Below are 14298 nucleotides of genomic sequence, written 5' to 3'. Positions count from 1 at the left end.
CCGCAATGGCAGCGCCGGGCGGATCGCGGCGCCTCCCCCGCCCCGTGCGGCTCCGCGGGGCGCTCCGAGAGGCGGGGATGCGGCTCCGCGGGGCGGGAGGGACCGCGAAAGGCGGGACACGGCTGGGGTGAAAGGGGTGAAACGGGGGCCAAAGCGGGGTTACCGCGCCGGGAAAGGCGGGGTGGGATAGGGCTGGTGTGCCCGTGACAAAGGAGACGGGGGGGGGACAAGGACCGCAAGATGGCTACAGCGGGGATGGAGAGGGACATCAGGATGTGCAAGGGGGGGATGCAGTGAAGCTGCAAAAGGAAGGCAGGGGAGAAGTAATGGGGCTTCCATGGGGATTGCAATAGGGATGGAAAGGGGGATGCAATGGGGGATTCAGGGGAGCTGTGATGGGAATTCAGCGGGGTTAAAGCAGGGGGTGCAGCTGGGCTGTGGTGTATAGGGTGTAACACGGGTGCCAGGGGACAGTGTGGGGGTACAAGAGGGGACACAGAGTGGCAACAGAGGGATGCGATGTGACTTTAGTGGGGGTCTAAGGGAGGGGTGCAAGGGGTGGCCAGTTACACCCGGATTAGGGTTACCCTAACCTGGGAAGATGATTCACCCTGCCGAGGCTGCAGTCAGTGGTTAGGACCGCAAACAGCCTCACCTTGTGAGTGTAAAAGGGGGGGTATTGCAAGGGACACACAGCAGGGAGCCAAGAAGGATGCAATGAGGCTACAGAACTCTCACAATGGGGTTGCCATGGGGATGCAGCAGGGATAAAAAAGGGAATGTGATAGGCAGCAACAGGGTCACAACAAGGAGACACCAGGGTGGAAACAACGGGGGGGTCACAAGAGGGATGTCAAGGGGATGGCAATACAATCACCACAGAACTACAAAGGAGGAAAGTGCAGTGCTGCACCCCACAGAGAAACCTCACAGCCCCCTTGCATGAGGCCTGGGAGCAAGCTTGGGCTGGGGGACAGCTGCTCCCAGGTCTGGGGGAGGGCTCTGGTCAGGGTTGTTCCCATGGGAAAGACACAAAGGTTGAAATCAGAGGATTCAACTTATAAAAATCCTATTTCAGGTGTTAAAGTCAGGTTACAAATCTTTTACCTTCCCAAAAGATGGCACTGCTATCAGGAGCTGCATTTCAACTTGCATTTTAAAATCTGCTCCAATTTTTCCTAAAACTGCCAATTTGATCCTTTTGCTATAAGCAAATTTATTTTCATTCCCCTTAGGTCACATATCAGGCTGGTGTGTACCTTTAAATTATGCCAAAAAGTTGTAAGAAAACTTAATTAAATTGGAAATGAGATCAGCTCCTGAGTAAATGCAAACTGGGTCAAACCCTCACCCCACCTGTGCCCTGATAAAGGATGTCCCTTTGGCCTGGCAGGCTGGGGAAGGTGAGATAATTGGTGTAAAGGTCTTTCCAGGTCAGAGTTTACTACGATAACCATAAGCTTCTGATAACATGAACTCTCAGAAGAGATTTATAACCAAATATCAAAGGGTTTAGGTGGCCTGGTGAAGGTGAGGCTCAGCTGTTTTGGGCTTTGTTTCTCAGTCAAGCAGGGCTAAACAAAGCTGAGTTTCCGCTAAGGTGACCTGGGTGGACACGAGAGGTGTTTCACAAGCCCTCAAACCCTGCTTGCACTCAGAGCTGTTTGTTCAGCTCTCATGCACGGCCGGGACACCTGCAGGGCAGTGCTGACTCAGAGCCATGGATTACCCAGCCCGTGGTTATTCCTGCTGGGAATGCCCCTGGTACAGTCACAGCAAATGGTGGTGCCTAAAATAGAGAGGCTGAAGCAGAGACCTGCGGTGGGTTTGTGTCGAAACGCGGCAGAGCTGAGCAGGAGCCCAGGCACAGGGAGGAGTCACTGAGTCACCCCTGTGGTGGTGATGGGCTCCCCTGGCCCAGGCACTGCCAGGACAGAGCCACAGCTCCTGCAGGTCCCAGCCCTGCTGGGGGAGGCTCTTGGCAGTGCCGTGATCCCCCGGCCAGGCAGGGGCTGAGGCTGCTCCTCTGCCCCACCTTGGGCACTCCAGATGGCACAGGGGGAGCAATGGGAGAGAGCAGGGCACAGCTAGGCTCCCTGTGCCCACAGAGAGCAGATGAGCCTCGGGCTGCAGAGGAAATCCCAGCAGTTCTGTGGGCGCCTCCTCAGGACCCTGCAAGGCCATGTTTGGGGTGGCTGCAATGTGGCAAGCCCAAGTTAAAAGCCAGTGCCTGCACTGACCTGCCCCATGAGTTTTGTTTCTTTTCTCAGCCCACAGACAGCTCATCACACAGCTGTGGCAGCTGGCAAGGACTGAGTCACCCCTTGGTCACTCTCTGAGCTATGCTGGCCCTTAGCTGAAATTTACTCATTCCCAATGCAGTGTCAGGAGCTGGGCTTCCCACCAGCACAGGAGCTCAGCTTTGATCCTGTGAGCAGGACAGACAGTGACCACAATGAGGACTTATGATCCATTGATGACCTATGAGAAACAATCTGCATCTAAAACAGAGCAACCACATGATAAAAACCATTAAAAAACAATCAGAAATAGCTGTTGCATGGCCCCAGAAACCAGGACATGGATCTTTTATGTAAACAGTCTTGTTTTCCATAGGAAGGTGGAAGCTGTGGCTGGATTCAGTCCAGGATGGCTGTGGAGAGCTCTGACTTCTCCCTCACCAATCTGAGAGGCAGCATTGCTCCACTGGGTGAAAGGTTTGCATGTTATTTTCCACTGCTGGGTGAGGAATCCCCAGGGCACGTGGTGAGGCTGTTTGCAATCATGACAAGTGGCTGCACGCTGCCTTGCTGGGCTGAATCATCCTCCCAGGGTGACTTGTCCCCATCTATTCCCACTGGCACAGTCCTGGCCCTGTGGCACAATCCATGAGCAATGCCCAGGGCACTGTGGGCATGGGACAGGGCAGGAGGGTGCCCCAGAGCCCACCATGGGAGCTGCTGTTGAGGAAGGCCTTGCCATGCCCTGAGCTGTGCCACTTTAATAACATAGAGCTACAGAAATTCATCCCCAAGGACAGGGATAAGATCCCAGATCACCTTGTTGCAAACAGCAGCTCTGGCTGAGAGCACAGGGGTAAAAACCCCTCTGTGCACACCTGGAGCAGCTCTGGGTGAGAGCACAGGGGTACAAACCCCTCTGTGCACACCTGGAGCAGCTCTGGGTGAGAGCACAGGGGTAAAAACCCCTCTGTGCACACCTGGACCAGCTCTGGGTGAGAGCACAGGGGTACAAACCCCTCTGTGCACACCTGGAGCAGCCACCCTGCCACTCTTCAGGGCTTTCATTGCACAACCTGGGACAAACACAACAACAACATTCCTGCTGTTTAAAACATCATAAAGCAAGACCTGCTTGCCTAATAACAGCTTTAAAAAATGCTTTATTAACTCTATTAAAAGTTAATGCATGCATTATGTGCATTTTAATTACATCTTTAACTGCTAACAATATGGGTGCACTTATTGGCACAAAACCTGATTTGGTGGCTGCAATACCTTTATAGAGGATTAACTTCAAAGCCTCATCTTGTCATGCGTGAAAGCCTGTATTTCAGATTTCCTCCTGCTCTCCTACAGCTTAGTTAAGCAGTCTCCTTCAAGAAACTGGAACCACCACGAGGCATTTTTCCTTGGACTGCCTTGTAGTGGGCAGGTTTTCATGCTTCAAACCACTAACTGAACAATACTGACTGATTAAATTGAAAAAGAAAACCCTATCAGAGTCCTGGACCAGCAAAGGAATTGTGCCTTGACAGTAATTAATAAGGTAGAACACTTACCTTCCAGAATTAGAAATGAAAATTGAGTACCAAGGATTTGATTCAAGACATTCCACATATCTTACACACCAAATACTTTTCCCCTGCATTGCACTGAAATGCCCGAGGGTCACAGCAGGACAATATTGCCATTGTATTGGCACTGAAAGCACTTCCCAAATGCCCTTGTATGGCCTGCAGCACAGCCATGAACTTTAGCAATCCAGAATGGCTCAAGTGCTTTGCTACTTATTAACCTGAAAGTCCAGAAACTGTGATAAAACACTCTGCCTGATGCTTGTGATGAGGTCACCAGGAGCCCAAAGGCCATTTCATTTGCCCACTTTTATGGTGATGGCATCTTTGGGGCTGGCCCTTCCTGGACCTCCCCCTGTCACAGCAGTTGTTGTCAGAGCAGCAATTTGTGTAAAAATGGTAAAAATTAAGGAATGTGCACCACTTGAAAGCCCACTACATGGATAGGGAGGCCCCTTGCCCAGAAAACAGAGCTGTGGTGGCTCCTGGGGAGCAGCAGCCTGGGGGTGTTGGTCCCCACACTGCCCCTCACACCCAACACCCTCTGCCCATGCTGGCCCTGTTCCCTGTTCCCAATCTGCTCTTTGGGGAACAGGATAATGGGGTGTCGGAGGAGGCAGCAGGGACACCCCGACAGGCTGGGGGGCTCAGGCTGACCTGGCCACTCTCTGCACCCTTGGTTGAAAGGGCACAGCAGCACTGCTGTCCCTGAGCAGCACACAGACACCACCACGTCTTCCCCACAGAGGATAAATGAAGCTGCGGCCAAGGCCTCAAGGAGCACCCCGTGGGTCCGTGCTGCCCTCCCAGCCCCAGCAGGCTTCCTCTGCAGAGCACAAGGGGATGTGGGCTGATGTGCTCCCTCCAGCCCTCCCAGGGAGGCACAGGAAACCTCAGAGATCCTCTCAGCCCATCTCTGCCAACAAAAACAGTTCTGTGCGTTCCCTAGAGGCAGCCAAAAGGAAACAGCTGTGCCTGGAGGGAGAGGAGGAACTCCCTCATGGCTGCAGGACCTCACACCCCCTGTCCCATGGGGACCCTAAGCAAACACGTGATACAGGGACACATCTCACCCACCCATCCCACAGCACCTCCTGGGCAGTGGGAGGGTGATGGAGGGGCTGAGCTGCTGCTCCAGGGGGTGACACACCAGGCACAGCCCCACGAACCCAGGACAGGCTCCGCCAAAGGGCCCTGGCAGCTCCTGCCCAAACTGGCCCCTGCCTTTCCCTCAGCCTGCTGAGCTCCCCCAGCCCCCTGGGAGCAGGGAGAGCCTGAGGAGGGGCTTTATTGGTGAATGTTCCACAGGTGCTGCTCATCTGGAGAGGGTCCCTCACCTGCCATCATCCCAGGTGGGGACAGGAAGCCCAGAGTGTGCTGGTTTCAGCAGCAGCTTCTTGTGCGAGGGCAGGGCAGCCCTGAGCTGTCAGTGCTCATGCACCCACATCAGGCATGTTTTGTGATCTGATAAGGCTGATCAGAAGGTGCAGTAAACAGGGGGTAAAGTGCTGCAGAAAGGAACATGAGCTCCCTGTGTCACCCCCCCACAGGTGACTGGCTGCTGTTTGTCCCCCTGATAATGCCTGGGGTGGAGGAGAGAGGTAACTGATATGCCAGGAGCCCTGAAGATAAACACAGCCCTGACAGCCATGGTTCAGGGTCAAAGCCTTCGTGGGCACCACAAAACCACTTGCTCTTTGGTGCCAGGGTAGCCAAAACAAGCGTGATTTTGGGGAGAGCTCTGGGTTTGGATGACTCTGACCCTGAGGCTGCAGCTGCTGTCGCAAGCACTTGGCTCAGGTTGAGCTTTCAGCAAGGTTAACCTGGACATTTACACCCCTCCAAGGCTGCCACTTTCCCTCCCCTCTCTCTCTATTAGTTTATTCCAGAACCTGTCCTGCCTGGGGACAGCTCACGGGAGACCCAGAGCAGAGGAAGAGAGGAAGCAGCACCTAATCCCTGTTATTTTGGAGGATGGCCTGCCCACTGCCCAGCTTGGTTGGCAAACACTGCAGTGAAGTGGTGACACTTCCCTTGCTGGCAGCCAGTGCTCCAAATTCCAGTAATGCCAGAAGGGATTGGTGGTGCCCATTCCAATACCTGCAGCACATTCCCTGGAGAACTGGCCTCCCTGCAAGCCTGGATCCCATGGCTTCCAGCTGTGCCATGTCCCTGGGAGCCCTTCCCGTGCTGTGCTTTGTGCTGCCTGCCCCTCAGCCTGCTCAGTTGGTTCAGCATGTCCTGGTGCCTCTGGATCTAGAGCTGCTTGGGCAGCAGGGTGCAGCAGGCTGGGAGTTCCTAGAGAAAGGAAAGAGGATATGAAAGCACCCTGTCAGCACAGGGGAAAAAATTCAAGACACTTCAAGATGTCATTTGGCCTGAACTCTTGTTACACCTCCTGCCTTTACAACTTGATTGAGGGCCAACAAATGTGTCTCTGGCTGAGGGCTGGCATGTGTGGAGGATTAAGAGGGTAGGGGGGTGATTTCCCTGCAAAAGCCACCTCAGGGGACCAAGCCATCCCTCCTGCAGCATCCTCACTCAGATGTAATTTTAGCCAAACTCCTGTGTCCCCTTCCACCACACAGCACAAGCACAAACCAAGGCTCCTGTGCTGGAACACTTGGCCAGCAGTTTGGGGGGCAGTGCTGGGGCATCAGGTATGGCTGCCTGGCAGTCCATTCCAATGGGCTTCTGGTGCCCTCCAGAAATCCCAGTCTTCCCCCCTGCTGCATCCCAGACCCTTTCACCATCCAGCCCATCCATCTCCTGGTCCTGACCACTGCCTGGAATGGCCCAGGGAGCCTGGTCCCAGCCCTGCACAGCCCAGAGGGACCCCAGTCATGGCCAGCAGCCCACAGCTGGTGTCTCCCTGTGAGGAGGGACAGTGGCTTCTGCTGGAGCTGCTGCTCTGCCAGGATTCAGAGGCTGGCTCAGCAGAGCCTGTGTTCCCCTCAGAGAGGAGTTCAAAGTCTCCATGCTGCTTTGTGGTGGGAGATGGGAGCGAGGGCAAGGAGGAAATGGTGATTCCTGTTCCTGACTGACACAGCTGGGTTTGACCCCAGGCAGCCACAAGGGACGGAGGCATAAACGCACACACACATCCACAGGCACGCTCGCAGCAGCTCACTTTGCCCAGGTCCATGAAGATGCTGCTCTTCTTCTTGCTTTCACTCCTCCATTTCAACCCATCTCTGAGCCTCAAAATCTGCTCCTTCAATGTGATGTCTTTTGGAGAAGCTAAAATAGCCAAGCCTGAAGTCATCGATGCTGTGGTAAAGGTACGTTTGTTTGCCTGGATGAGACAGACACTGAGCTTTTCTAGCTTTTCTTAGATGCACAATCTTGCACTTTGCTTGTCTTTCACAGTCAAATATCAAGCAAAAAAAGAGCTAATTATTTAAAGAATATCATATACTTAAAGTAAAAATCAGCTGAACAGAATGTGTGTTGTTGAACAGAATGTATGTTGTTATTTTAGCCTTCATGGGAATATAACAGAAAAAATATTTGCTGTTTCCTTTGGAAATTGAGTTACAAAAGGAGGAAAACCTCAATGCACAGTAAAAATAATTTTCACTTTGAATCCACAAAGCTTTGTTTTGTGATACATTATTTACCTTCTTTATGTGTTAATTATTCTCAAATATTCTTGTCTAATTAAACCTATTCTCAGGACAGCAAATAGTATCTGTCAAATTAGAGTCTGGTAGAAATTTGAAAAACCAGTTTCTGTAAGCAAACCCTCACCATCCAGCTGCCTCTACAAAAGCTGAAGATAAACCCTGGTTTTAAAAAGAACCACCTTTAAGACTTGGAGCTTTGCAAATGCCCTCCAAGATGCCCCAGTGAGGGAGGACAAGGGGCCTGGCATTAGTGAGGGGTTTTGTGTGCAGAATGGCACCAAGGAGGAATGGCACCACATTGTTGGGTTGTATTCCTTTCATTGCAAACTGGCAGAGAAGAGTGGTTTGCTTGGCTTTGCATTCCCAGACCGTTCTTCCTGTGCTGTCATCACTGTGGGCAATATATACTAAATATATGTTTATATATATAAATATATACACTAAATTTTGGGGTCACTTAGATAGTTGTGGGTAAGTTTCAGGGGGCACAGAGAGGGGCTTTTTTCCCTGACAAAAATCCCCCACAAGGTCTGAAGTACGATGAAACCAGGGGCAGAGGGAAGCCCTGAGAATGCTGGGCTTTGGGTGTGCTGGACTTTCCCTCGGGGAATCCCAGCAGCAGCTGCGGGAGCTGAGCTCCAGGGCAGCCCCTGGTGCTGGGAGCCCATTTCAGGCCGGGGGTTCCTCTGGGCTCCAGGGGCTGTTCCAGAGGGATCCCCGGGGACAGGGGGGCGCTCACGGTGGGGAAGGAGCGGGGCAGCGCCCAGCCCTGGTGCTGATGCTGGGACCAGGCTCAGGGAGAGGCGTTTGCTGCCCCTTCCCCTCCACGCTTCCTCCTCAGGGTCAGGTGCCGAAGTTTCCCACTAAATCTGAAACTCTCGTGCTGCCGGGTTCCCTCTCCCAGTTCCTGCTGGGCTCAGCAGCGGCTCTGAAAGCAGAAAGGCTCCGTTCCAGCCCTGCTCCCCTCCCACCACCCCAGTCTGCCGCTTCTTTCTCAGAGGACTTCCCCACGGAACCGCTGTAACCACTTCTTCTTCCTGACCCCTCCTGATGCTCCCAAACCAGGCGTGTGCAAACCTCCTCCTGCTCCTTCCCCCGGCAGGTCGTTTCCCGCTGTGACATCATGCTGCTGATGGAAATCAAGGACAGCAAGAACCGGGTTTGTCCCCTCCTGGTGGAGAAGCTCACCAGGTAGGGTGGCCGTGGGCAAATGGACAAATGTTGGGAAAGCTGCTTGGCAAAAGATCCTGTGTTCTGCTCGGTGCCACTCTGCTGGGGCAAAATCCAAGGATGTGGGCTCTGTCCCAGTGTCAGGGAGGAACCAGACTCTGGCAGTCTCATGGAGGGACAGGAGCAAAGGCAGTTCCAGACCACGGTAGAACACGTTTTTAAATCAGTATAACCAAGTTAAGTCCCGTTTGCTACAGAGAAGTTCCCAAAGGAGAAAGGAAATGAGGGAAATGCCCTCACGGGGCTGGCATCAGGCTGCAGCAGGACAGCCACCTTCCTGCAGGACTCGGAACTGCTTCAGATTAGGGATTGCTTGCCTGGACAATCCAGGCATCCAGAGGAAATAGCAGCGCTCAGCTGGATGGACACGACAGCCAGCTGAAGGAGAGACAGAGGCTGCAATGAGCAGGGAGAGGGTGCAGTGAGGAGCAAGCGACAGAGCAGGGCTCCAGCTCCTGAGAAGGGTTTAGTGTCTGCATCCACCTGCCTCTGAGGCCAGGCAGGCAATGCCCAAACCCTGGGACAGAGGCAAAATTATCTCTCTCAGCCCCTTGTGAGGGCAGAAATAAACTCAGGAACATCCCTTTCCTTCCAGTCAGCGGAAGGAGCCAAAGGAGGAGTACAGGTGTGTGGCCAGCAAGAGGCTGGGAAGGAACAGCTACAAGGAGCAGTATGCCTTCATCTACAGGTGGGTGAGCCCCCTTTGCCAACAAGCCCCGGGGATGGGCTGGACATGGTGGTGGCTTTGCTGTGAGGGAGGCAGAGATGTGCAGGCTGTGCAGGTGGGCTGGGCTGTGCTGGGTGTGGGGATCATCCCAGCACAGCCACCTGTGTGTCTGCATCCACCCCAGACCATGGAGTCAGTGTTAGACACACCTCAGAGAGCCACGGGTGTGACAGCCCCCATCCTGTTCATTCTGCTGCAGGCAAGACCAGGTATCAGTGAGACAAACCTACCAGTACCCTGACACCCAGCCTGGGGATGAGGATGTCTTCTCCAGAGAGCCCTTCATCATCTGGTGGCAGTCTCCCAAAACTGGTGAGGTGTTTCAGAAAGAAGTCACTGTTGCACTGTGAGCCAGCACAGCAGCCCTGGCTGGACCACGCCAGAGGCTCCAGAGCTGCATCCAGACCCCACTCTTCCTCCCAGGAGCAGCATTTTCCCTTCAGGGCTGCTGTCTCTGGGAAGCCCCACAGCCCTGCTCATGCCCTGCTGGGAAAGCCTCTGCTGCTGCCACGGGCAGTGGGTTGGTGGGTGCATTCCCTGCTGCTGGCACAGCCTGGGAGCAGCTCCTGTGTGTGTGCTGGGTCAGGATTTGCCTGCACTGGCACAGCTCCTCAGGCCCAGCTCAGTGCCTGGAGGGGGTCACTGTGCAGCCACAGAGATCACCCTGGCCTACAGTCAGAAAGGGCAGTAAACAGGGAGTTTCTCCCTCAGCAAAATCAATAAACAAGCTGTTTCTCCCTCAGAAAAATCCCCTTGCTGACAAGTCAGTCTCTGTTTCTTTGTGACTCATTCTCTGTCTAACCATTACATTTTTCTTGTTCCTCTGCCTTGTTTTGAAGCTGTCAGTGAGTTTGCCATTATCCCTCTGCACACCACACCAGACACAGCAGTGAGGGAGATTGATGAGCTCTATGATGTGTATTTGGATGTCAAACAGCGCTGGAAAACTGAGGTTGGTTGCCACATCTGTGTCACTAATTGGGCTTTGCTACTGAGTCACTGGCCATGTTATTCACTATGCAGAGCTGAAAACCTCAAACCCATTGACAATGCACCCCAGGTTTTAAATATCTCTTTGGTGTATTCTCATTGAGTTCTCCACATTTTATACAGTAAACTTGATCACCTAATAAAACTATTATCAGCATGCCCTGATGTGCCCAGCAGAAAGGAGAAACCCCACTGCATCCATGGACCATAAAAATCCTCATGGGTCTTCTTTTGAAAAGCTGTCCTCATGATTACATTTGGAAACCCTCCTGCCTTCCAGAACTTCATCTTCATGGGGGACTTCAATGCTGGGTGCAGCTATGTTCCCCAGAAGCAGTGGAAGAACATCCGTCTGAGGACCTACTCTGAGTTCCTGTGGCTAATTGGTGACAAAAATGACACAACCGTGAGGAACAGCACCAGATGCCCGTACGACAGGTAAAGGGCTCACTGCCAAACCACCCACTGGCTATGACTCTATGAGAGAATATTGTATCAAGAGGTGTCAGCGACCAGCAGAGGAAACAAATGTTCATGAGGCCACCAGAGATAAAGCAGTGTCCAGGGGAAATGTGATCCAAATGCTTCCAGTCAGGAGCACAAAGCCCTGTGCAGACCAGACTGGGCAGGATTTACACAGAACAGCCACTGCTGGGGCTCAGGGGGGGACAGAAGCAGCACTTCCCATCTGCAGGGAGCCCTGCAGACCCCTGGCAGGAGGTGCCTTCTCCATGCCAGCTTTGCACCATGGCTTTTGCTCCTGTGTTTGTAATTTGGATTGACAAACACACAGAGGGGAGGCCTCACCTTGCCCTGGACATGCGGCAGTCCTGCTGCCGCTGCAGTTCCCTCAGCAGGGACAAGAACACATCTGCTATTAGAGCCCAGAGTCCTCTTGAAGGATGAATTCCTGGGTCTGAGCAAGCCTTCACTGATACCTCAGTCATTGTCCTGTGGTTTCTGCATCCAGAGCAGGGCTGTGAAATTTGCAGCATTGTTGGGTGGGTTTAGACAGAAGTAATTTAATGCTGGCTTCCAAGGCCAGTGCACACCAAGATATTTATGTGCACACCAAGATATTCATGTGCAGACCAAGATATTCATGTGCCCCGCTGCCTCTGTGGCACCTACAGGGGCTGCCATCTCTGGGTGGGCAGTCCATGGGCAAGGACAAACCACACACAGCTGTGACTCCCTCAGAGCCCCTCTCTGGCCCCCAGCTCAGTGCAGTGTGGCTGCCTGGGGTCAGGCACCCCATCACAGCGCCCATTCCTTGTCCCTTTCAGGATTGTGGTCACTGGACAGAAGCTCATCCAGGCTGTGGTGCCACACTCTGCCAACATCTTTGATTTCCAGGAGGAGTTTCAGATGAGTGAGGAGCAGGTAGGCAGAGCACAGCCCTAACACGGGGCTGACACGGGAGCACAGAGCCAGCAGTGCCCGGGCAGGGCTGAGCACAGACCTGCCTGTGGCACCAGGGCTCTGTGCCCATCCCTCCCAACCGGTGCAATGCCCACGGTGCCACCTCCCCACACCCAGCCAGGGCTGGCACAGAGCTCCCGAGCCCCTGTGCTGTTGTCTTGCAGGCACTGGGGGTCAGTGACCATTTCCCAGTAGAATTTGAGTTAAAGGCAAAAGGAGGCTTCCTCAACTGGCTGAGATCCAAGTTCTCAAGGAAGAGGAGGCCAAAGAAGAGCCGCTCACCGAGATCATGAGCACGCTGAGTCCTCCTGCCTGCACAGAGATACACAGATGCCAACAGATCCTGTAGAAGTCTGTATAGAAATGCTCACAGCAAGTGCAATATTTAGCAGGTAAAAAAAGCCAAATATTTTGTAAAGTTCAAATGTTCTGAGTGAGAAGGCAAATTAAGCCTTCATGCTGTTTTTTCTTCATTGTATATAGAAATAAATCAGCTAGGTGCAGCACACTGTACTTACTGTACTGGTCACAAATGTAAGGAGCTACTGCAGGGCTGAAATATTTCTGTGTGCTTTACCTGCCTCACCTGAAGGGCAGGGAGCTCCACATGTCCCCATGGGCTCTGGAGCTCTGCCATTCCTCTGCAGGGGCAGAAGGATTAAAAAGGACCTTTCTGCATCATGTGTGTGTCTCTGTGCGTGTGTTTATGCTTCAGAGCTGCAGCCAGTGGACATGAGGTTGTACCTGGTGGTTTGCAATGTAGAATATTGCTGAATTTAGAGTATTTCTCAGTGAGGCGTTTAAACTGGTCACAGCATCCAGGGATTTGGGAAAGACAGAAGAGACAGAGGGGCAGGCAGTGAGAGCCCCTTTTCTGCACTGCCCCAAGCTGATGGTTCTCACCCCTGCCCACCTGCAGGGCAGGTGAGATGCCCAGGGATGCCAGGTGACACTGCTGCCAACAGAGTGTCATAAAATTCACATCAAAATCTGATTTCAGCATCCTGACATGTAAGTGAACTGCATCCCTCCTCAAACAAAAAATCTCCATGGCAGCCCAAAGTCCTCTGATGAACCAGACTTCAATGATGATTATTTAATGTAATGGTGCAGCAATCTGTGTTCCCAGCTCAGCCCACAGGCAGCGTTTAGTGCAAACCAAACCCTGTCACACAGATGGCATCTGGGGAGTGGGAATAATCCAACTGTTAGTAGAGACAAATATTCATTTCCTTTCATCTGTGCACCCCAGGTTGCCTGCTGAAGGGGCAGGGAGGGCAGGTGAATGAGAGGCTTTGTGGGAGGAAAACAGTTTGGCCTTTGTGAAACCGACTGCTCAGGGAGAAGAATTTGAGGAAAGAAACTAAATCAAGAGAAAATTATCCCAGGAGGTTGTGTGCAAGGCAGACAACAAATCCTCCAACTTTTAGTAGCAATTAAACTTGAAATGATACAGCATTTCATATGCTCCCTCACACTGCAGTCAACACAAAGGAAAAAGCCTGATTTAGGGCAAATATTTACATTGGGATTTTTATAGAGATGCCACTGTCTGGCTGACATCAGTGATGGTTCATGTGAAGGCTGAAATGAGTCTGAGTCTCTGGCCTCACATCTTGCTTCTATGTAAGCACTTTCTGTCTCCTGGCTTTCAGAAAGGAGCAGTGCACAGAGAAAGAAATCACCCTCCAGAACAGCAATAATAGACACATTCAGTCATGAAAAATACATAATTACAACTAAGTTTTACAGGAAATACTTGTCCTTACTTGCAATATTTGGCATAGCCCTTTATCCACCACTTGAGGATAGGAGATGTGGCAGAGAGAGCCTGGGCAGTGCAGGCAGAGGCTGCTGGTCCAGAGCAGTGTGCTGGGATTGAGGGAATTCTCTTCACTGCGGTTTCATGGAGCTGTGCCTTGGGTTTGTGCTGAAAACTGTGCTGATAACACAGAGATGGTTTTGTTGCTGCCGTGCAGCACTTGCACAGAGTCAAGGCGCTTTCTGTCTCACCCCAGCAGTGAGTTGGATGGGGATGCACGAGAAATTGGGAGGAGATGGAGCCAAGCAGCACTGACTCAGGGGATACCCCACACCAAATGGAGTCCTGCTCAGCACTCAAACCTTGGGGAGAAGAAAGGTTCATCTTGCAGAGATGCTGAGCTTCTGACCAGCAGAGAGACATCCTAATGCATAAATGATGCTCCTCCATGGAGAGCTGGGACACAGTTTTGTGGGATTCACAGCAGAGGGCATCTGCACTCACATTGTACATTTGACAGAGGCTGGGAGGTGTCCCAAACTCCCACTGTCAGCACAGTCTGTCTCTCGAGATATTCATTAGACAACATTATAATTACATCCTAAAATATTTAACAGTTCATGTTGTCTCTAGATTTCCTCCCCTGGGGATCATTGCCCAGCTGCCCCAACTGCAAAGGGGTTTAAGTTGTTCCAGCCTGCAGGAGCCTCAATATATTCTGCAG

General features: G+C 52.4%; 1 protein-coding gene across 1 annotated transcript; it reads left to right on the top strand.

The window, feature by feature from the left end:
• Window positions 1-6800: 6800 nt before the first annotated feature.
• On the top strand, window positions 6801-12493 carry DNASE1L3 (deoxyribonuclease 1 like 3). The gene is made up of 8 exons (XM_063164304.1): window positions 6801-7098; window positions 8546-8634; window positions 9269-9361; window positions 9600-9712; window positions 10240-10352; window positions 10671-10828; window positions 11677-11773; window positions 11977-12493. Exons 1-8 carry the CDS (start codon window positions 6961-6963, stop codon window positions 12103-12105), a joined length of 930 nt encoding a protein of 309 aa, XP_063020374.1. The 5' UTR covers window positions 6801-6960; the 3' UTR covers window positions 12106-12493.
• Window positions 12494-14298: the final 1805 nt, after the last annotated feature.

This window comes from Melospiza melodia, chromosome 10 (genome assembly GCF_035770615.1).
Source record: "Melospiza melodia melodia isolate bMelMel2 chromosome 10, bMelMel2.pri, whole genome shotgun sequence".
NCBI lineage: Eukaryota > Metazoa > Chordata > Aves > Passeriformes > Passerellidae > Melospiza > Melospiza melodia.
Note: the sequence above shows the minus strand (reverse complement) of the source record. Positions and strands in the feature narration are given on the sequence as shown.

Coding starts and splice junctions, on each gene's coding strand:
- DNASE1L3 (XM_063164304.1), top strand. CDS start 6,961: ATGAAGATGCTGCTCTTCTTCTTGCTTTCACTCCTCCATTTCAACCCA. Junction 9,362..9,599: donor CAGTATGCCTTCATCTACAG/GTGGGTGAGCCC, acceptor ATTCTGCTGCAG/GCAAGACCAGGTATCAGTGA. Junction 10,353..10,670: donor AACAGCGCTGGAAAACTGAG/GTTGGTTGCCAC, acceptor CCTGCCTTCCAG/AACTTCATCTTCATGGGGGA.